The 21,061-nt window shown below is 45.5% G+C and overlaps 1 protein-coding gene across 2 annotated transcripts in view; it reads right to left on the reverse strand.

Moving 5' to 3' along the window:
* The window catches only part of LOC119450184 (PAS domain-containing serine/threonine-protein kinase), a 75,702-nt gene that overhangs the window by 25,093 nt on the left and 29,548 nt on the right, over positions 1 to 21,061 (reverse strand). For both annotated transcript variants that reach the window (XM_037713562.2, XM_037713563.2), the window contains 5 exons: positions 20,897 to 21,031; positions 15,013 to 15,318; positions 13,300 to 13,454; positions 10,714 to 11,041; positions 4,331 to 4,547 (listed from right to left, as the gene is read on the reverse strand). In XM_037713562.2, coding sequence (XP_037569490.1) covers positions 4,331 to 4,547; positions 10,714 to 11,041; positions 13,300 to 13,454; positions 15,013 to 15,318; positions 20,897 to 21,031 — 1,141 coding nt within the window. The remainder of the gene's footprint in view (positions 1 to 4,330; positions 4,548 to 10,713; positions 11,042 to 13,299; positions 13,455 to 15,012; positions 15,319 to 20,896; positions 21,032 to 21,061) is intronic.

Consider the following 21,061-nt stretch of genomic DNA (forward strand, 5'->3'; position numbering starts at 1 on the left):
ATAGTGAACTTGAGGTTCGAATTCGCATAGTGATTTGGTTGAATAATTTCGAATCAATAGTTCGAATAGTATATCTCACATATTACAGTAAAACCGAGTTAATTCTAATTTCACAGGACCGAAGAAAAATGTCTGAATTAACCGAATGCCGAATTATCAGGGTATCAGGAAAACAATAAGGAAATGCTTACTACGTCAGCACAATTTTATTAGTGTAATGGATGAGCAAATCCTTTTGCTATTTTGCACAAAAGTAGTGCGGAAGCTGCAATTCTCGTCATCTCGTGGCTGATTGGCTCTTGCAGCGGTGATCGAGGCCTCGCGACTTCCTTCGCAGCACGGCCGCGGCACGCACTATCATTTGCGACACGCTTTGCACTATCGCGTGCACATCCCGATTATTTTTTCGCCAGTAAGCTGACCCGCCAACAGATCACATGTCCATCGCGATGTAGCCGGTGCTCTTCGTCCTCGACAGCTTTGCACCAAGTCATACCGAAACAAGTGTTTGTCGCAACCGCAGCCGCTATCGATGCGATTATGAATAGCGACTTTGCGGTGCTTAAGGCACGCGGCCGACGCACGCACAGAGTCAGACCGAAACTACCGTTCGCTGCAACAACTGCAGACGAAATCGAGGTCGCTATCTATGCGATCATGGATGACCACTACGCAGCCTTTGCGCATTGAGTCAAAACGAAACTACTTTTTGCCGCAACCGCTGCAGAAGAAACTGCGACAGCTATCGACGCAATCATGGATGGCGTCTATGAAATCCCGCGGCCAACGCGTTATGCGCAGCGGTAAACGCACACATAGGCACGAAGCGTTCCGTCGTTGCGGTCATTCACGTACGATTTCCGCTGATGACTATGGCGATGCGGACTCCGCCGCTTCGTTTCGGTTGTAAGCTAGCGCCGTTTCTGCTCTTTTACGTCGCACATTTCCGGCTCTTTAATGCAAAAACGTATAGCCTTCGAGATTTATGGTTGATGTATGGCAGCCATGATGTGAAGCATAGCCTCCGAGATAAGTACCAGCCGTCTGTGGCTTCTGGCTGCCTATTTGGGAGCGCCGAATAATTCGAAAATGTCGAATACCTGAATTCGAATCGAAGCGAATAACGAATATAGAATTATTAGATCGATTATTCGACAATACCGAATATTCGCCCATCCCTACTGATGATGAATGATGACTATTGGCTGCGCTATGTTGTGCTGCTGGAGAGGAAGGGTAATAAGTAGGGGTGCGAGAAGAGTATTTGAATATCACCGAATTGAATCAAATAGTAAACTTTCAAACAATTACATTCATGTACTGAATACCTACTATTAAATTTTTCTAATATTCGGCATATTTCGCGTAGAGACTCGTGCAGTGCCACATGTGCCATGAAACCCTTTGTGCTCAATGCTGCGCAAGCAAGCCCCTCATTTTGTTGTTTTGCAGTTGGTTTCCTATATTGGTACCAGCAAATCTCCTCGCAGGTCGTCGCAAGTCACTATTCACAACTATCGCCGACAACCCACTGTGATAAGCATATTCACCTATCTGTTTCACAGCATGAGTGGCATAGTGTCGTTGGTAGCGTAGGCACGTGCTCAATAGGCGAAAACACAAACATGCCGCTGTTGCCTGCGGCAGGCAGTGAAGTGGCATGTCTCACTTTGGTGGTGTCTTGGCATCGTATTCTGACGTTCATCAGCTCAATTTCGTTTCGGTTTCCTATCCCCGTCTTAACACAACAACACACGTCTCAGGTCGTTCGAAGTGACAACGCGCATCTCGCATCAACGCGCGTCAGAGCTTCCACCAAAATTCTCAGCCCGAAAAAGCTGCTGACCCAGGCTGAATTCAAGGAGCATGAACGCAAACTTGCCAAAGCTGCAAAAACGACGCGCATCTCAGGCCGCTCAAACCCCACCAGATTTGTGCATGTCGGCGTCTCATGTTGCAACGATTCACATAACGCTTTGCCTTACATAGATGTCAACTACAGTCAAGTCTGCTGAATTTTTAGTGACTTCGGATCATACGTTTGCCCGGTTAGTACATTTGCCTAGCCTTTTTATTAAGAACTCTCCAAGCAAATTTTCACCGTCGCCGTCACCATGGGGCTTCGCATATAGTATTTAGGCATTTAGCTGTATGCTGTATGCTTATCCATGCCATTATGCAGGTTATATTGCTACATGGTCGAGGATGACAATGGTCGAGATATGGGTCGCGACTGAGTGACGCCTTCCACTCAATTCTATGCTATTCTTATTACCCACTGTTCGATGGCCAGCTGATCCTGTTGATAATGCGTGCGGAGCATCGCTCTGACCACTGATGAAGCATGAAAAGCATGAAAAGAAATAGCATAAAAGGCATTGCTAGACAATCATGGCCACAGAATGTCTAGGACAAGGGTAAGCTTATTTGCGCGCAGCGACACGCATTGACAAACTTGGGCTGTGTGCATGAACGATCACTTTCGAAAGATACTTTCATTTTCACAATATATTTCATTTGACTAGCACTGGACGCGTCGATGGGCAGCAGCGTTCCCAGAAAATGATAGGGGATAGCAGTGCTTGGCACTATGTGAAAAATGCTGTCGCTCCTAGGTGCCAATGCATCTTGTGCTATAGTCACGAAATTAAAGGTGGAGATACCTTCAACATCAGAAACTGATGATCTGAGAATATGGCACATCTTTCTTGCCCACTTGTGGAATAAAGTCACTTATTTTTGGGCGAATCTGGTATTTCAGACTCTTGATTATTCGGACGTTTTGCCCGTCCCCATTCAGTCCAAATTATCCGTCGGCGCCTGTACGAGAACTGACCTGTGACCAGTGCTGGCATACTAATTTGGAGTTACATTTAATGAGAATAGACCATACTGTATATCTTGATTTCTATGTACCCGTGTTACAGATAGCTTGCTACATTCATGTTATGCAATGTTTAGACACTATCAAGCACGTGCAGCACTGTGTTTTCTTGCCCAAAGTTTGTAAGCATTAAGTTTTGTAAAAATTTTTCTGGTATTCAATGCTTGATTCAATATTAGCCTTCTTTTCTTGATTAAATTCAATATTCTATTCGAAATGTACTATTACCCCTAGAACTAAGTCTTGGGCAACTTATAAAGGGGGAGGGGCTAGAGAGGTTAAGCAGAAAATTTGGAGAATACTTAAGCTTTGCCTTTAAGAGTTGAACACGGTAGTATTCAAAGATCTCTGAATGCTTGTCAGGCTTCCCGGCAACTGCAGCTTTCTTTTTTCTCCACCATCGCCTTTGCGCACCGCTACCGTTTTACGCTGCCGAGGAGGCAAGTGCCATCTGGATGGGGTTTTTCCAAGTAACCTATGCGAGCGCGCCTCTGTTGTTATGGTAGAAATGCTGGAAAACAGGTTTGTGTTTGAGTTTCCTAGTACCAGAATTATGTTTTCTCCTACATTCAAATTACAATCTGATGCTATCATGTCTGTAGGTTGTAGTCAAGTCGTACTTTACGATTTTTCTGGCGGATTTTACTTTGAGAAATCCAATTTTTGTTCACTAACGCCTTGCGCCACGCGGAGGGCCTGTGTGGTCGGAGTGGTTCAGGATGAATTTCTCCGCCACGGACGCCAATGCTTACGTCGGCGCCGCCACCGACGCCGGATTTTCTGCGACACGGCACCGTTAACGCTATTGCGTTAATACAGGCTGCATACAGCGTGTGAGCTATGTGTTTGAGGCCTCCAGTATACAGTGGATCTCGTTGATACGATCTTCACAAGAACCGGAGAATAAAACGTGTCATCCGAAAATCGTATTATCCAGAGCAAGCTCCAAAAAATATTCATTGAACATAGGGGAAGAAAAAAACATTGTTACGGGGAGATTATATATGCAATGGATATATTTACAAGGTGTGGCGCACAACGCTACAGCGATGGTAAGGCGAGCGAGTGCACACCAGAAAGCCACACGGTCATCGTCGTCCAAGCACCAACCACAGGATTTCTGCTCGTGACAATATTATCCCAAGAAACGTATTATGCAGAATTGCATAAAAGAGATTATACTATACAATAAGCTTACATGACTTCAATTTTGGTTAAATTGATTTATCATTTAATTCATCCAGCCAAATTTTTCGACCAATTTTGTTGGTCCTGTCAAGGCAGGATTAATGGAAGTCAACATTATTGAACCTCCCTTTGTGTCCAATTAGGACTCAAAGTTCCTATGCTAGGTTAAACAAACGAAGGTTCCAAGAAGTCTGGATTAGTATGTGACAACTGCAGTGCTGGCAGTGGGAAATTCAATCTCCTGTGCTTCAAACTTACCCAGTGGTAGCAGGTCATTCTCTGCCTCCTCCTCCACTTCCGCGAGATCCCTCAGGGAGCGTGTTGCACTAAGTGAGCCTTCTTCTTCTGCAGTAGCACCAAAACGCTGCTGCTGTTGCTGCTGCTGCTGATGGTTTTTAGCAGCTGAACCCAGTGCAGAGACATCGCCCTCGCCACGAAGTAGCGGGCTGCCCAGGACGTCAGCACTCAGCGAGCTCTGGGCAATATACACAGTACAGGTTCACTTGCAACGATTCCACCCAAAACAATACATTACCTAAAAGAATCAGTGACCCTTTAGCATTACCAGCTAACGATACTGCTCACAAAAAGTTGTCGCAGTTTCACCTTAAAGGCGAAGCATCAATTGCGATAGCAAATTTGTAGAGAGCTATACGGAGTAATGATAGTAGCTTAATCAGCTGTATAAACTTGGACATGCAGCAGCACCGGCAACACGCAGAACTGTTGTCGACGCCGTCGGCGTTTTGCCCGCGTTCGCACAAAATGCGTGCGGCGTTGGTGACTGTTGCCGGAGCCTCTGATATAAATAGGCACTTGGTGCCGCAGCTAAACGTCGCCTCCCCCCCCCCCCGGCCTTTCGCGCGTCGGACGAGGGCGCGTTTGCTCTACATATAGGGCGATTGTAAAGGAGGAAAGAGACAGAGACGCCTACTTCTGCAGCCCTTAAGGGAGCACGGCGCAGAACGCGTGTTTGTTCTCCGCCGTGCGTTCACTCCCCGTGAAAGCGCGTCCCTCGCGCCCTTTCACTCGCACATACAGCGTTCGGCAGCTCGCGGCGACGATTTCATCTCCATTGACGTCATACGGAACCTCACGGCGACGGCGGCGACGACGGCGACGGCAGAAATCTGCTTTGGAGTGTCCATATAATTGCTATCGCAATAATAATACACCACTTAAAATATAATGAGCCATTTATACGGTCGATTTCTGTTAATTCGACCCTGAGGGGACCAATGAAATTGGTTGAATTATCCGGCAGGTCGAATCAAACAACAGGCAGAAAACGAAAACACTGCGGATTCATTTGGGAGTACATGATCCGATTCTAACGCGCGCCCGAATCAAACAAGCAACCTCTTTTTATGGATTCAAAGTAGAAAAATAACGTAAAAAAGACATGGCAGCCTCAACCAATTTTTCTGCGGTGCTGGAATTCGAAAAATCTACAAATTGATTTTACCATTGAAATTTGTTCTTCTGGCCTACAATATAATGCAGGCATTTTTGCGACCCCGCCTGTGTCCGAAAAAATTTCTCGGCAACTGTATCTACTTTCTGCACACAAACTGAAGAGCCAAAGAGCGACAATGCGCACCTATTCAGTGTGGGCCGGGCACCACTGACAAGCGGCCGGAGCAAAAGGCCTTTCTGTCGCCTAGGCAACCCTCATGCCCCCACTGAGCCAGCCCCCCTGCAGCCGCGTTTTTCTTCTATTGCGATAGCAATTATATGAACACTCGATTCAAATGAATTTTTGCAATTGCCGTGGGGCTCCATGCATATATTTAGGTATATGTATCCTATATGCATACACATACCTTTGTACATTTACATATCTTTGTCTTTGTTAACTCACTCGTCTCCTAATAAAATAGGCTGATGATGATGATGATCCTATATGCTTATCCATGTCATATATGCCTGTTCACTATTCAATCCCTAAAGTTGCTCATATCAGGTCTTACGATTTTGACTAAGTTATTCCACAGAATTTTGAGAATGACAGCCCACAAACAATCGGCATGAAACATAACATTCACAGCACGTTCCTTTTATCTTAAATCTTCCCAAACTATTAAATACAAAAAGTACAAAACAATATCAGTGCTAAAACCTGAAAGTGATGTAATTTTACTGGCGCAGCTCTTTACAAGCAGCATTGTGGCGCCTGTGCGATGTCATTACAGGCCCTACATGGCACGTTAAAGCTTTTAAAGAATCCAGAAATTTTGCCGCACCCCTGTATGTTGTGTCCACGGTAGTCGGACCCGCGTACAGTTAGAACGCCTGTCCGAGAAGTTCAAGTGCAACGCTAAACCTTGCTATCGCAGTCGTGCTTCGCCCTTCGGCCGAAACTGTCAATTTTTTTTCTTTCTTTTTTTTTCCCCCCCCCTCCGTTTTTTTCTTCGTTAACTCACTCTACGTCTCCTCCTTCGCAAAGCCCTTGCTGCTCTCCCCTCGGCCATCTCGTCCAGAAGAGCACTCGCTGCCTCGCTTTTCTGCGGGATTTTCCAGCAAGCGCATCATAAGCTGTATTTCGTCTCATGCAGCTGCACTATAAGCCATATGCATATACATTGAACTCTATGGGAAGATAAACAGGAGTCAGAAGAAACTGCATTATATCCGGTCCTGCACTATAAACGGTTACGTTATAGCTGTACAGTAAAACCTCGTTCATTCGACCCTCGTTAATTCGGACTCATCCTTTGCTCCCGGCAGGCGTATGCATTATTTAATGCAATGAAACTTGTTAATTCGGACGTATTTGGCCGCACATCGGTTAATTTGGACAACTCTCGGAGCTGAGCGAGCGCGGAGCGCCTGGAATGTGCGACGCAAAGGAGCAAAAAAGGCGTTAGCGTCCACCAAAACGAAGCGGGGGATTTCGCATCGCCATAGTCATTAGTGGAAATTGTACGTGAATGACAGCAATGCCAGAACGTTTCGTGCCTATTTGTGCCTTTAAAGCCTTTATTCTTGAGTTTACTGTCGCGCATAGCACCGCGTTGGCAACAAGCCGTCATCACTGCATAGTCGCCATCCATGATCATGTCAATAGCGACTGTGGTTTCCCCGTCTGCAGTAGCAGCAAACGACTCGGAGCGCGCGTCGGCCGCGCGCCTTAACAACCGCAAGGGCGCCTTAGATCGCGTCGACAGCGGCCGCGGTTTCGTCCGCAGTGGTTGTGGCAAACAGCAGTTTCGTTTTACAGCGTAAGCTGTTATGGGCTCATTCTAATAGCCGTTTCGGTTGGCATTGCTGTCCGCCGCCGCCGCGTAACCGCTATCGCCCAAAATGCGAAAAAAAAGTACCCGGTCTCCGCTGGGATCGAACCCAGGCCCACTGCATGGGAGTCGGATACTTTACCACTGAGCCACGCAAGCGCTTGCTATCAGAGTCAGAAAAAGGCCTTATAAACGCACACTAGGCAGGCGCGCAAGCGCAGACGACCCGAGCTTAAGCCAGTATGGTGGCACCATCTAGTTAAGGCGCCTGCAAAAGCTGCATGCACAGGCGCAGACGACAAGATGCGATTCAGACGAGGCGTGCAATAAATGCGATCCTGATGTGAGATGTGCGCCAGATATTCTCGGTACCTCTTCGGTACACGTTATCGCGTCTCCTCGCAAGGTATGAACCGCTGCTGAAGAAGCGAATCGTAGAGCTACGTGCGCGGCTACAACCAAGCATCATCAGGCTCAGCAGACTGCTGTGCAGACGGCACTACAAACCGCAGCTCGCGGTCGACGCCAGGTGGACAGTTGAGATCGCTCTTATCAAAACGAGGCGAAGAGACTTTGACATGAAGACCCTGTTGTGCGTGGTGCCGAAATTGCTACTTTTAAGCCGCTCCACCAACTTTTATGCTGTGACTGTGCTGCGTGTGCCGCACAGGCCTGTGACTTTTTTTATTCAGCGCAAACTGTCGAGGATGTAGAGCACCGTCTACATCGCGATGGGCGGCAACCTGGCGAAAAATAATTGGGATGTGCGCACGGTAATGAAAAGCATGCCTCAGATGAAGCCACGCGCTATGGCCGTGCTGTGAAGGAAGTCTTGAGGTCCGTCACGAGATGACGATAATTGCAGCTTCTGCACTGCTTTTGTGCAAAACAGAAACAGGATTTGCTAATTCATTCAGTAAATAAAAGCGTGTCTGATGCCCTCGAACTGCTTGATACCCTCAATAATTTGACTCACAGTTAATTCAGACATTTTTTGCGGTCCCGTGAAATCTGAATTAACAAGGTTTTACCGTATATCTGAACCTAGGGCAGCTAAAGCTGAATTTTTTTTTCCAGCTTGAAGCTAAATGTGTGGAGAAAGCAGTGCTGAGAGTATATTTCTCAATTTCAGGTCCAAAAATCTTTAATTTTGATTTATTTTTGCTGCTCCTGATTCCCTGTGTAAACACTGAACTTCATTGTGCTGTAAAATGACTAAATACAGTAGAACCCCACTGATACATTTTTCACGGGACCATAAAAAAAAACCGTAAGAGCCGGGAAACGCAAGAGCTGAGAAACAGGAAAAATTTAGAAATGGGAGTAGTGTTGAACTGCACACAACATTATTTTAATTCTTACGTGTGAAAAAAAGTCGTAGTTTCACCCGAAAGCCGAAGCATCGATTGCGATAGCAAATTAGTAGAGAGCTACACAAAGAAAGGATATCACTTTTATCGTCAGTATAAACTTGTAAACATTCGCTTATTAACTATATTAACAAGTATGGCGTTAGCGTCCACAGGCAAACTTGAACACATCACACTCGATGAGCGCGGACACGCGCTGTCGAACGCTGGCATGAGGAAACGCCGCTGCAGAAGCGACCGAAGTGACTTTCGTGCTGTTGTCTATCGCTTCAACGCAAACTGAGCGCCGAGAACACACAGCACGACAAAGCTACGAGCCGCTGACGCACCTACACTGCCTAGAGCTCTGCCCCCAACGCAGAACGCTTTCAAGATACGGCCCACGCGCCACCGCACAGTACGCAGTTGATTGCCAGAGTACACGCCAGAGTACAACGCCGCCTGCTCTCCCTCCCCCCTCGCTGGTGCCTCGAGTGCAACGTAAGAAGGCACGCTTCCTCCCTGCTTTTCTTTCTTGCACGCACGAGATTTAGACGCGGTCGTCGGCTCCCCACGCACGCTTTCACTCGCACATACAGCATACGGCGCGCGGCAACAGCATTATCAGCCCTTGGACTTTACACGGAACATCTATGAGCCAAAACCAATGTTAGGGCCACAATGCGTCATAGACGCCATCTTTAGATAGCAAATACGGATCTCAAGGGCCATACTTTTGCTGGCGGAAACCGAAAATACGTCATAGTTGTCGCCCCCGGCACTTTGGGCGGCCAATGCCATCATCAAGCCACCAAGCCAAGCGACATGAAAAGTCAAAATGACCGCTCGGGTCGGCGCGGGGTGGCAGTTCGCAATGTGTAATGCGGGAACAGTCCCACAGTTGCGATGCAACAGCGGGGTTACCAATGCATTGGGTTCTATGGGAGCTGTGCTGGGACCGGCTGCAAACGACGTAACAGCAGGAAAAATGCATCACCCGGGAACGTAACAGCGGGGTTCTACTGTACTGTCCAGTAGAATATCTCTTTGCAGAAATGCCCTCCTTATGAATTCTAGTATCCATCCATATGTTTTGTGGGGTCTCACACGTGCTGTTGGGACAAAGGAACAACAACACAGTAGTGCAGACAATAACAAGGGCATTTATTGTGCCTTTATACACCAATCTAGCCAGCTGAATTATTACCGGTAGAATATGCCGATGGGCGTGCGACGAATCGAGGAAGTCCGACTCAACGCAACCGGTAGCGAGCCAACATGTTTGCTCCCATGCTGGACACCAATGCTTAATCGTTTGCGTGTATGGTCACGCGAACAGTGGTGCGTTTGAACGATCGTCTTAGTCCATTCCGGTGACCTGCGCCTAATCCTTTCGCAGGATTGTCCCACGAATGGCTGGCGACGCAGCTGCCCGACCCAAAGCCAAAGAGGGAGAGCCTACTCCCGCTCTCGCCCTAGTAACCCCTCTGTTAGGTGGCGTTAGCAGCGCAACACTCGCGGCATCTCCCGTAATATGCTACAACCACACCGACTGCCGCTGGCACTTAGCTATGCGAAGAATCCGGATTACAGGAGACGTGAGAGCCATGCGGGGAAAACAACATCAGGGGACGCATGAGAATCGAGGATCCTTACAGTTTAAAACAACTTTCACACACATAAATATATTATTAATTGAGCAAGTAATAGAGGGCAATTATTATTTGTCTTAGGAACTACTTGACATATTTAAAATATCATTGGATATTTAAAATCAGCAGAAGAAACTGAACAAGTCTCTGTAGTTTCATCAAGTTTGGTTCATCAATCAGTTTCATCAAGTTCATCAAGAAATAATAAAATTATCTAGACAACGCATGTCCAACCAATTTCGTCGCTCACATCAGGGTTGAAATAACAGAAGCCAGCTGTATAAGTATGTAAGCAACACATATGCTACAAGTGTGCTTAGACTGCATAATGTCAAGCTGACAACTTTTCAAGTGAACATTTCAAGTGGTCAGTGTTTATGCTGACAATTTTGCCAACAGTTACTCACCTTCAGCCTAGAGCCAGGAACCCTTCGGGGGCTGTCCATAGAGGATGATGCAACATTATTGCCATTGACATCACCAGATGCACTTGAAGCTTGGCCTTCCCCAGAGGGGCCCAGCACTGGAGCAAGAGGCTCAGCTGCCGATGTTGACCTCTGGAAGACACCCAGTGATCGGCCAGAACCAGAGCCAATGACGGAGCCAGTCATGCTCAGATCTTGCAAGCGCAAAGGAAGATCGTCTCCTGTGACAGAGCTGCTCCGGCTGCCACCGTGGCCTCGCCTTTGACCACCTCCCCTCGGAGAAAAGGGCTTCCCAAGTGGGTTGAGTGGTCTGATGAGGAAAACAGACATAATGCATTTTGTATAATACATATATGATAATGCATTCTGTAATATAGTATCCAAAACTAACACTCGCTATAAGGCACCTGACTTTCCATATTCTCCTACATTCATTTTCCCCTCACAACATTTGCGAGAATGTCTATGTCTATGTATGCTGTATATCCACAGCAGGAAATTCATGCTATACAGAGTGAAACCGTTCACCACGGTACAAGCACTCTGTTGCCAATGCCACCTGAGAGCATAGGTAACCATGAACATGCGAGGAACTGAAATCCCTCTATTTAGCTTCAGCGTCTCAGTTAGGCCTTGTGGCCCAGCAGGGGCGAGCAGTCCCCAGGCAGGGAGTCAAACCTGTTCTGACTGCTTTACATAGCCTCTTTGAGATACTCCTAGTATATTGGCTAGCTAGCTCGCAATCTGTGCACAAAGGGCAAGAATGCCAATCGTGGTGGGCTTGTGCCTCACATGCGCTTGCAATGATGGAGTCAGATTGGCAGCTTGTGGGGCAGAGTCTGCAGGCATGAGTGCAATCTTCAAGCCCCATGCACTTCTTTGACAGGGGCCTGCTTTTTTGTCACGCAACACCTTTAGACTAACATAAGTGAAAGTGGGTGACGAAAGACATCAAAATTTGTCACATCAATACTCTTCACTTCACTGAAAGCAAAGCCATTGAGAGCAAAGAAATTAGCTTAGATGTGCGAGTTCTAGACAGTGGTTTCAGTAGGATGATGGCTGCTAGAAGACATCAACAAGAACTCGGTCTACAAATGCTTTTGTGTAATGCTCATCGAATCAGAAAGGTACAAAAGCGCACTTCTAGTAGTTCAGTGATATTTTTCAGTTTCTCAAGCAGAAAGCAAGGGTGTTTCTAGACTATTTTTTGCTGTTCTGTTGGAAAACTTCGACATTATTCCTTTTGGTTTTACTTATCACGATTTGAATGAGAATAAAGAGCTGGCAATGCTCATGCAACAGTGACAAACAATACAAGTTAAACACTAATGTGTATGATAAAACAAACATTGCACTGCCCCTGAAATATGATTACTATTCACTGCGATATCTGAAGAACAACTTTCCCAATTAATAAGATAGTGAGCTGCAAATTGCAGTGAAATCAAACTCTGATTTTGAGAAGCAGTGCACGTAAGTACAGTCATTCATATGAATTTCCACAGGCTGAAAACCACAACCTCACAGGCATAAAGATTTCACTTGCTACATTTACATCATCTTAAAGCATATCTTTTTTTTACCCCGAAGAAAAACATACGCATGAGATGCATGTTAAAATTACGGGGAAAAAAAGACAGACCTCACTGTTATCTTTTAGTGCCTTTTCTTTGGCCCTACAAAATCACAAGTCACTGTTCTTAGCAATGCTGTCCTGTATTTGTGGCATGAATAGTAATCAACTTTTTTTCTGTCATGCAGATTGTGGTTTTTTCATTTAAGCAGGCCCAATTTGTTCTCTGTTGTGTTCCTGTAGAACCACGATACCAGTAAGAATCATCATGAAATCACCTGTAGAAATCACCTGTAGAATCATGACACCAGTAAGGCTACAACTTAAGCATGTCAAGGCAACATGCAAATGATGGCTGCGAAGAAGTGCCACCTCCTTTGTGGCCTTTCTTTAGGATTTTTTTAGATGCTGGATTTTAAACCAAAGTGATTTAAACTTGTTTGCTAACAAACATACTGTGTGCCTAGCACTCTGCAAGTCCTGTGAATTGAAATAGCAAATTATTTTACCAAGCCAACAGTTGCGTATTGTGGAACAGTTGCATAAGTGTAGAAATATGATACAGTCTATACTTCTAAGCGCAACATAAGAAAGAAGTAAAAATCTGCTGATTCCCAAATGGCAAATTAATTAATTAAAATTAAATTATAGAGTTTTATGTGCCAAAAGCAGGACTGTTTATGAGGCATGCCATAGTGGGGAATTCCAGGTTAATCATGACCACCTGGGGTTTTACAACATGCACTTAAGTACACGAGCGTTCTTGCATTTCACCTACACTGAAATGCAGATGCCGCAGCTGGAATCGAACCCACAATTTCGAGCTCAGCAGCACAATTTCATAGGCCACTATGCTACTGTAATAGGTGATAATGGCAAATTACAAAGAAACATGTACTGTGACGGGTCCAATTTCTGTTCATAATTATTCTGCAGCTAAGTGAGCCCTCGAATTCCCTTATTCTCGCTCACAAGACCAGTGAAATACACACCGGCACAGCTCTGTGTTGTCTGAATCCGGCCGCTCATCAAGAAAAGCGCAAGCCCTCGAGTCTTCTTCGTCATCGTCCAATGGTGGCAGTGGTACAGAATCTGTGTCCAGGTACTCAAAGTCATCATAGAATGTGGGGATCACCACAGTGATGTGCTGCACAGAGAGGAATAGAGACATAACTAAGGCACAGGGCCGAGAAAGCATGCCCCCAAACTTGTGCAAATGCACAGCCTAAATTTAGTTCGTTTTATTGGGAAATCTGGTGTTAGTCATCTTGCGCAGCTGCCAGGTGGCATTTTATTGAACAACACACAAGAAAGCTTACCGAGTCTAGAATAACTTTAACTTGCTCCTGTTCCTGAAATAGGGTGTTTGTCAGATCGACGCCAATCTACCACAGAAAGGAGGTTGCAATGCCGATATAAGAGCGTATTGCTCACGAAATTCAAGGATTTTCAAAGAAGGAAAAAAAATTCCAGGACTTTCAAGGGCCTTGAAAATGCACTTTTCAATTTCAAGGGTTTTCAAGGATTTCAAGGACCTGTATGCAGGCCTGCCTTGCTTACTGTTGTGCTTCAGTCTAGTTTAAATTTTTACTGGTTGAGGCCACGGGAGCTTTTTGCCCATCATGCATTGTCGCAATGATGTGAACTCAGTTTTATGCCTTTCCGTCTACCCGTAAACTTAACCAGTGTTCCATTCTGTAGGCGCACAGACAAACTTGGTAGGCAAACTCGCCGCTTTTACGGTCCTCAGTCTAGCCCGTGCGCACGATCTATGGCCCTATTACTGATGAGTGCCGAACTTGCTGCGACAGTCTGCCGACCACTGCCGTGCTTGCCTTGGCTATTAAGCCTAATTAGTGCTGTTTCGCCAGGTGTCGGCCACTAATGTGACAGTTTAGTTACAGCGGCTGTACAGCTCTCGGGAAGCTGTACGGTCGCTGTGAATAGTATGTTTCAATAATATGTTTGAATAACATGGTTGAATAAATATGTTTGAACATTTGGATAATCAAGCAGATGCAGATCTTTGGTGTGCGTATAACATGCACCAAAAGCTTTAAAATTTAGCAATGAAATCAGGGCGCGGGTCATATGCGAACTTTGGCCAGAAGTGTGGCTGCTTGGCCCCAAGGCCTGCGCCTCCATGAAACCACCTTTAGGGCAAAGTTCTTCACCATCAGCGCAACCGAAAAGGCGGGGAACAGAGCCGCTGGCGGAAGATACGACGTGGACAAATTGTGCATACGCCAATGGAGACTTTTTACAAAGATTTCACCATTGTATGCCGTTATTTCCATACATTATAAACGCTGATTTTCTCTCATGCAGTGATTTTCTTGCGTTATAAATGCTGTTTACGCTCGTCGAATTCAGCAACAAGTCAGCAGCATTTACGAGTGGAGCATTTTGGCGGGAAGTTTTGACATGCCCACTCGGCGCATTGCAGCACAAGACGCCGACACGCTATTTAGTTATTTCTGCAGCAAGACTGGTAAAGAGTAGCTATAGATGCATGAACCAGTATGCTTCCTTATTTCACAGTACTGCCTTACATCATAGCACTGTGTAGATAACCTAGTAATGTGTCAATATGCTCTTTTGTATTGTGTTCTTTCAAATTATCTGCTTCAAAAAATCCACTTTTCATGTGATACATGAAAAGGCAGGGGCACTGATCGCGGCAGTAATAAATCAAAAATAGGTACCTTTCCCTGAAGCTGGTTCTGCGTGTAGCCGAACAGCATGAGGGAGAAGTTTGTGTTGCAGGAGTGAATTGAGCCGTCCGGTAGCACCGTGATCATGCCGCTGATGTTGGCAAACACCCAGACCACTCCACGGTACACACTTGCAATGGGTGCCACCGAGCTGCTGTCGGCTGCGGTGCTGCCACTCTGGTTGTTGCACTCGCTCGAGTCGCCCCCATCGTCGGACGAGACCGGCTCAAGCAGGATGCTCAGGGGGAAAGTGCTGCCATCTCGTGTGCGCCCTGTTGCTTGCTGCTTGCGTACCATCTGGGCACAGCGAGAAATAGATGACAACGCTACTGTCATTAGCATGTCTGGCCTGCATCAAGAATATACTGTACTTTCACATGTATAACACACCCACCTAGCTTGTAACTCGCACTGCACCTCTTGTAAATAAGACCAATGTAACACCAATGTAACGAACATGGATAATATAAATTCTCAGTGAACTGATATCTATCAACAACCAGGTATGACTCATTCGTTTATATTGAGTCATAACACTTAATAGGCGCCCTACTAACATGTATTTTGTAAATATCACAGGGCTGGAAGCAGGCTCCAACGTTTTGGAGCAGGGATGGGAGCAGCAAATTGTATTTTTGTAGCAGAGAAAGTGAGTTTTGGAGCGGGTTGCCATCCTAAGAACATTTAAATTAGCAAGCTTTTCGTTTGAACAAATACAAATGCTAAGAGAGAACGTCATGTGCCAAGATGAAATTTCTGTGGAACATTCTACGCTCTTCTTAAAAGAACTTAAAAAAGAAATCTGATCAATCTGCCACTGCAGGGAACTGTAACGGTGGTACAAGTTCCAGTAACAATCAGGACGAAAGCACAACACAATAGCAATAAAAATCTATGTATGAAAATAAGAGGCATGAAATACATAGCAAAAACCAGTACTTGTACTTGAGCATAAAGAAACAAGTATACAAAGCAGCTCTAAAAGTAGCACAGGTAAATCACATGGGATGTAAAACTAGTTTGTACCTTAACAAATAACTGAAAAAAAGAGAACACTACCACATAACACTAGCACTGTGTCCACAGTGCTTTGTCTGTCATACTTTATATGTCAGCTATGTGTCAGTCTAAAGAACAAGTCTTACTTAAAATGTATTCTCTTAGCAAGCCATATGTCTGAGTGAAATACAAGGGGAGATCAAAAAGTTTTGCAACTTGGCTCTAACCAAATCTCTGACAATGATCTCTCTCTACCTTTTGTTTAGGTCATCTCTGCAGCCTAGCAAGGTCTGAATATCAAGCCTTCCAGTTCGTTACTTGGTCTGCATCAGTCAGTCAAACATGGCGTCCTCCCACGATTTTAAGCTCGAGTACCGGAGCGTTATCAAATCATTCTGCAAAGAAGGAAGTTCTGCCAAAGAAATCCACAGTAGGATGGTGAATGTGTATGGCAGTGAATGTCCTTCATAAGCTACAGTGACTCGGTGGTTCTACGAGTTTAAATGTGGCCGTGTGCACGTGGAAGACGACCCAAGGTCAGGGCGGCCGACCACTTCAACAGATTTGGACCATTCAGCCTCAGCAGAGAGCCTTATGAATAATCGCCGAATCAAGGTGTCCGAAGTTGTCGGAGAATTGAACATTTCTTATGGCAGTGCTTTCACTATCATCCACGATGTTTTGGGTATGTCGAAGGTCTCGGCACGATGGGTGCCACCGAACCTCTCAGCGCAAGATCGACACCACCGCATGCATTCATCAAGAAAACTTTTGCACCTCTATTCAAGCTACCCTGAAGATTTTCTCTCCCACCTTGTGACTCGGGATGAGACGTGGCTGTATCAGTGGGACCCTAGGACAAAACCAGCAGTCTATGCAGTGGAGGCATTCGCTGTCCCCTCCCCAACGCTCAATTGAGGAGGAAAGTGATGGTGAGACTTTTTTGGGATGCAAAGAGGATCCTGCTTATTGAGTATCTTGAAAACAGTAGGACCATTACATGCGAATACTGTGCCAACATTCTTCGAAACTGCGTAAAGCCATCAGGGAAAAACGCCGAGGATTAGTGACAAGAGGTGTCCCTCTACCTGCACAACAACGCCTCGGTTCACAGGTCTCGTGTTGCCCAGGCTGCCATTAGAGAGTGTGGTTTCGAACAGCTGGACCACCCACCCTGCAGTCTCGACCTGGCCCCGAGTGACTTTTATTTATTTCCAAATTTGAAGAAACACCTCAAAGGAATGAGATTTGATGACTTGAACTCGCTTCAAATTGCCACAGAGGAGTGGCTTGGCAACTAGGGAGAAAGTTTTGTTTTTGCAAGGTATCAAAAGCCTTCCAGGAAAATGGGAGAAGTGAATTAGTGTGAGGGGAGATTATGTTGAAAGAGAAATTTTTTTTCTAAGGTCTGGCAGTTTTCCTCATATGCGAGTTGCAAAACGTTTTGATCACCCCCTCGTATAACACATCTGATTAACTAGAGAAATATTTCAAGTTGAAAACTGTACTTTCAGGTACAAGGCACTAATAAATAGCCAATAAATTAAAATGTAAACATAAGATATGGGCAAGCACGGCTGGCTACTGAGTCCCACGATCATTGTGGCACAAAATTGCACCCACATATAAAACATCACACCTCACAACACAACATCACAACAAAAAGGTGGAAAGCAATACAGTCAACGTCCAATCTTTTGGACTCCCTAGAGCCCGGGAAATCGTCCAAAAAATCGGTCAGTCCGAAAGACTGAATGCATGCCTTTTACTGTTGCTAAGGGCTCAAATCGCCACAGTCATGTCCAGAAAAGCTTTGAAGGCCTGCCAGTACACTTATGAGACATATCGGTGCTTGTACTGTGACAGGAGACGGCGGGTGCAACCGTGTATAATTAAGCAATACAGTGTCCTTGCACCTTCCCACTCTTGTTATGCTTCAATGTAATATTTCATGTATGCTTCACCACGTAACGCTGCTGTAGCGAGGCGAAGCTGACTTTCGGAACTTCGAAGCCATTGGCGAGAATTACAAAGGCGGAGTGGGCACCATTGCAAACAGCTGCGAATTGTTTCAATGAAAAATGCAGCACCGAGCAGCAAGAAGCTTGGTAGCGAATGTCGAAAAAGCTAGGCCTAGCAATGCCGCAGTGGTGGCTATGGCTGCCAGCAGATCTGCGTGCAAGAGCGCCAGTTCGAGGCAGTGAGATAATCAAAATGGCAGCAGTGGTGGCTTTGATTAATGCCGTTTTGGACCTGCGGTCACGGCACAAAGTCCGGAAAATTGGACAGCGAAGGATTCTTGAGTCCAAAATTTTGAGACGTTCTTATACATTTCTATGGGGTATGTAGTGGTGCCGCGAAGCCGTCTGAATTATCGGGCATGTCGGACATGGAGGCACCGCTTGGGAGCAGTTTCAACGCAACAATAATTTTTGGAGCAGAATGGCGCAGGAAGATCGGATTGGCAGCAGCATGGCGCAAATGGCGCAGCACTTCCACCCCTGATATCAAAGAGCCAACGTCTTATTGACTTTCATTCTACTTAGACATTAGACTGTTTATGAACATTACACACTAACGTCATAGGGACATGCTACATCATATCGGTTGGCGTAACTTTTTCTATGCAACTATACCACTGATAATGCTAAATTCCGCTAGCTTTATTGCACATGAAATGCAATGCGTATTGAATGAGGTACTTAAATTTTGAAGAAGTAGAATGTGGTACCATAGGCTCAGGTTAGACAGTGAAGGCTCGTCATAAATCTCAGAGAATTTTCACTTGGAAACGTGGTAGCCTGTGGCTATGATGCTGCGCTGCTGATCACATGATCTCTAATGTATGTTGTAACATAATCAACATTTTTTGGACCACACTTCAATAGTTGTCTTCCAATAGGCCTTTTTTCCAGTTTTCCTATGACAGAATAATGTTTTCTCATTTGTTCAAATTATAGTTCGAAACTATCTTGCCTGCTTCCAATATGCGTACATCTACTGTGGCTATTTTCTGATACAATTTTCATTTAAAACTTTCATTAATTCAATGTGCTACTCGTGCCAGGTGGGAGGTCCAGGAGAATGAGTACATTATACTTCTTCGTTGCAGGCATCTGCATGCACTTATGTGTGCGTGCAACACATCTGATCTTGCTGTGTGTGCATCAAAGATTTGAGGAGTGCTTCCATTCCATTCAAACTTTATTTCACAGAGTGGAAATCCCCGTTAATTACACTCATTTTAACTCCTCACAATGGTAAGAGTTGGACCATTCCCACTCCTGGAGTGGATGAGCTGATCCATTCCACTACTACAATTCCAGTAAATGAAACGCTTTCTCTATGCAATTGTTTACTACTTGCACTTGCGTGCCATGCAACAAAAACCTATTTTTGAATCCTTAAAGGGTCTCTAAAACAGTTTGAACAAATTTTGTAGACACGCAGGATACAGCTACAGTAAATTATTCACGCCACAATTGAAGTGAAGCATTTCCATATTAAGAGAACTAAGGACAATTACAGGTCACCCCCCACCCTTGCCATGCTTTTCTCCTCAACTCGTTTGTTGAGTGATCGGGGCTAAGCTCCACCTTCACAGGCTCTGCGTCATGATGTGATGTCATGTCGTCTACTTCCGGTTGTTTTGGAGTCAGCGTGCGAAGCCTCTCCAATGTTTCCACTAGCTGCCTGGCCATCGAACCCCAGCGAGAGCCATCCATTCAGAATGCGATGCGAGTGTTCTGTCGCTGCGCCAAGCGTGCTCGATATTCTCGTAACTGCAGGTGAGCTGGGTGTTTTGACGGATAGGCTGAGGCGTAAACTAAAGCCCCTCCCCATATTATAATATATTGCATTCACTCCAATAAACCAGTGGTTGTCAGTCAGCGCCTTGTCTGTTGTGCTCTCCCTGTACCGTCTTAAATGCTGTTTGTTCCCGTCTCTCCATGCTACTACCACTGGGATAAAGGAGCTTTAACGTAAATGTGAGCGGCCTGCACGGTGCCAGCCACCTCGTGGCGCAGAGCTTAACCAGCCAAGCACAGAGCTAATATTGCTGTAACCAAGAGTAAAACATTTTAAACATTTAAAAAGACAATGTGTTCACAATTACGCACCTGCTAAAAATTTACACTTGTAGCAAATTAGAATACACTTGGTTACTACCATTTACCCTCACCAAGATGGTAGAAATATGCCTGGAGCGTCCATATCACTGCTCTCGCAATTCTATAGGAATGGTTCCGATACGCTTGCGCTAGACCCGCATTCTCGAGGTGAAACGTCACTATTTTTTTTTAATCGCTTACCGAAAGAACAGGTGCGTCAAAACTGCCGTTTTGGGGGGGGGGGGGGGGATGCGACTTACACAGAGGTGCAACTTATAGACTAGAAAGTACGGTATTCTAGTGGCAACAGCGTCAAATGCTCAGCAAAAGCAACTAAAATGCCACATCCTGAACACATGCATGCACCAACGGCTTGGCTTGGTCACATTATGAAAATACTATAGCAGGAACTAAGGAAATCCGCGGTGGTCAACATATGTAGTCACCGTGCCAGAAACGTCCCATGAGATTTTCATGACCTTCTGCAAAGCAGCTTTCATGTATCCTCAATTTACAGCCGGCATTATAAATTCTGCTGTTCTTTATGTTCTTATGCTGTTCTCTATGAAATTACTTTCTCTCTTCTTTAGCACATTCCACAGCACCTTGGCTTTTGGATCATCTGGAGGCTACATAGCTGCTGTTGAAGTGCTACAGAGCTTCCGACACCACTGCCCAAAATTAGGACAGTAAGGTTGAAACACGAACAGCGAGAAAGGAAGACTACTAACCACCCTGCCCCAAAGAGCTAAGCAAGAACTCACCTTGACCACACCATCCTCACAGGTAGGCAGCACAAGAGAAGGAATGATGTCCGTAATGAGTGTTCCTTCAAGTTCTGCACCATCTGAATATCCGCATAATGCAGCCAGGCTCTTGTCTGCAGTTAATATCTGGCCCTGGGAAAAAAAAAAACGGTGGCAAAGTTT

Source organism: Dermacentor silvarum, chromosome 4 (assembly GCF_013339745.2).
Source record: "Dermacentor silvarum isolate Dsil-2018 chromosome 4, BIME_Dsil_1.4, whole genome shotgun sequence".
Lineage (NCBI taxonomy): Eukaryota > Metazoa > Arthropoda > Arachnida > Ixodida > Ixodidae > Dermacentor > Dermacentor silvarum.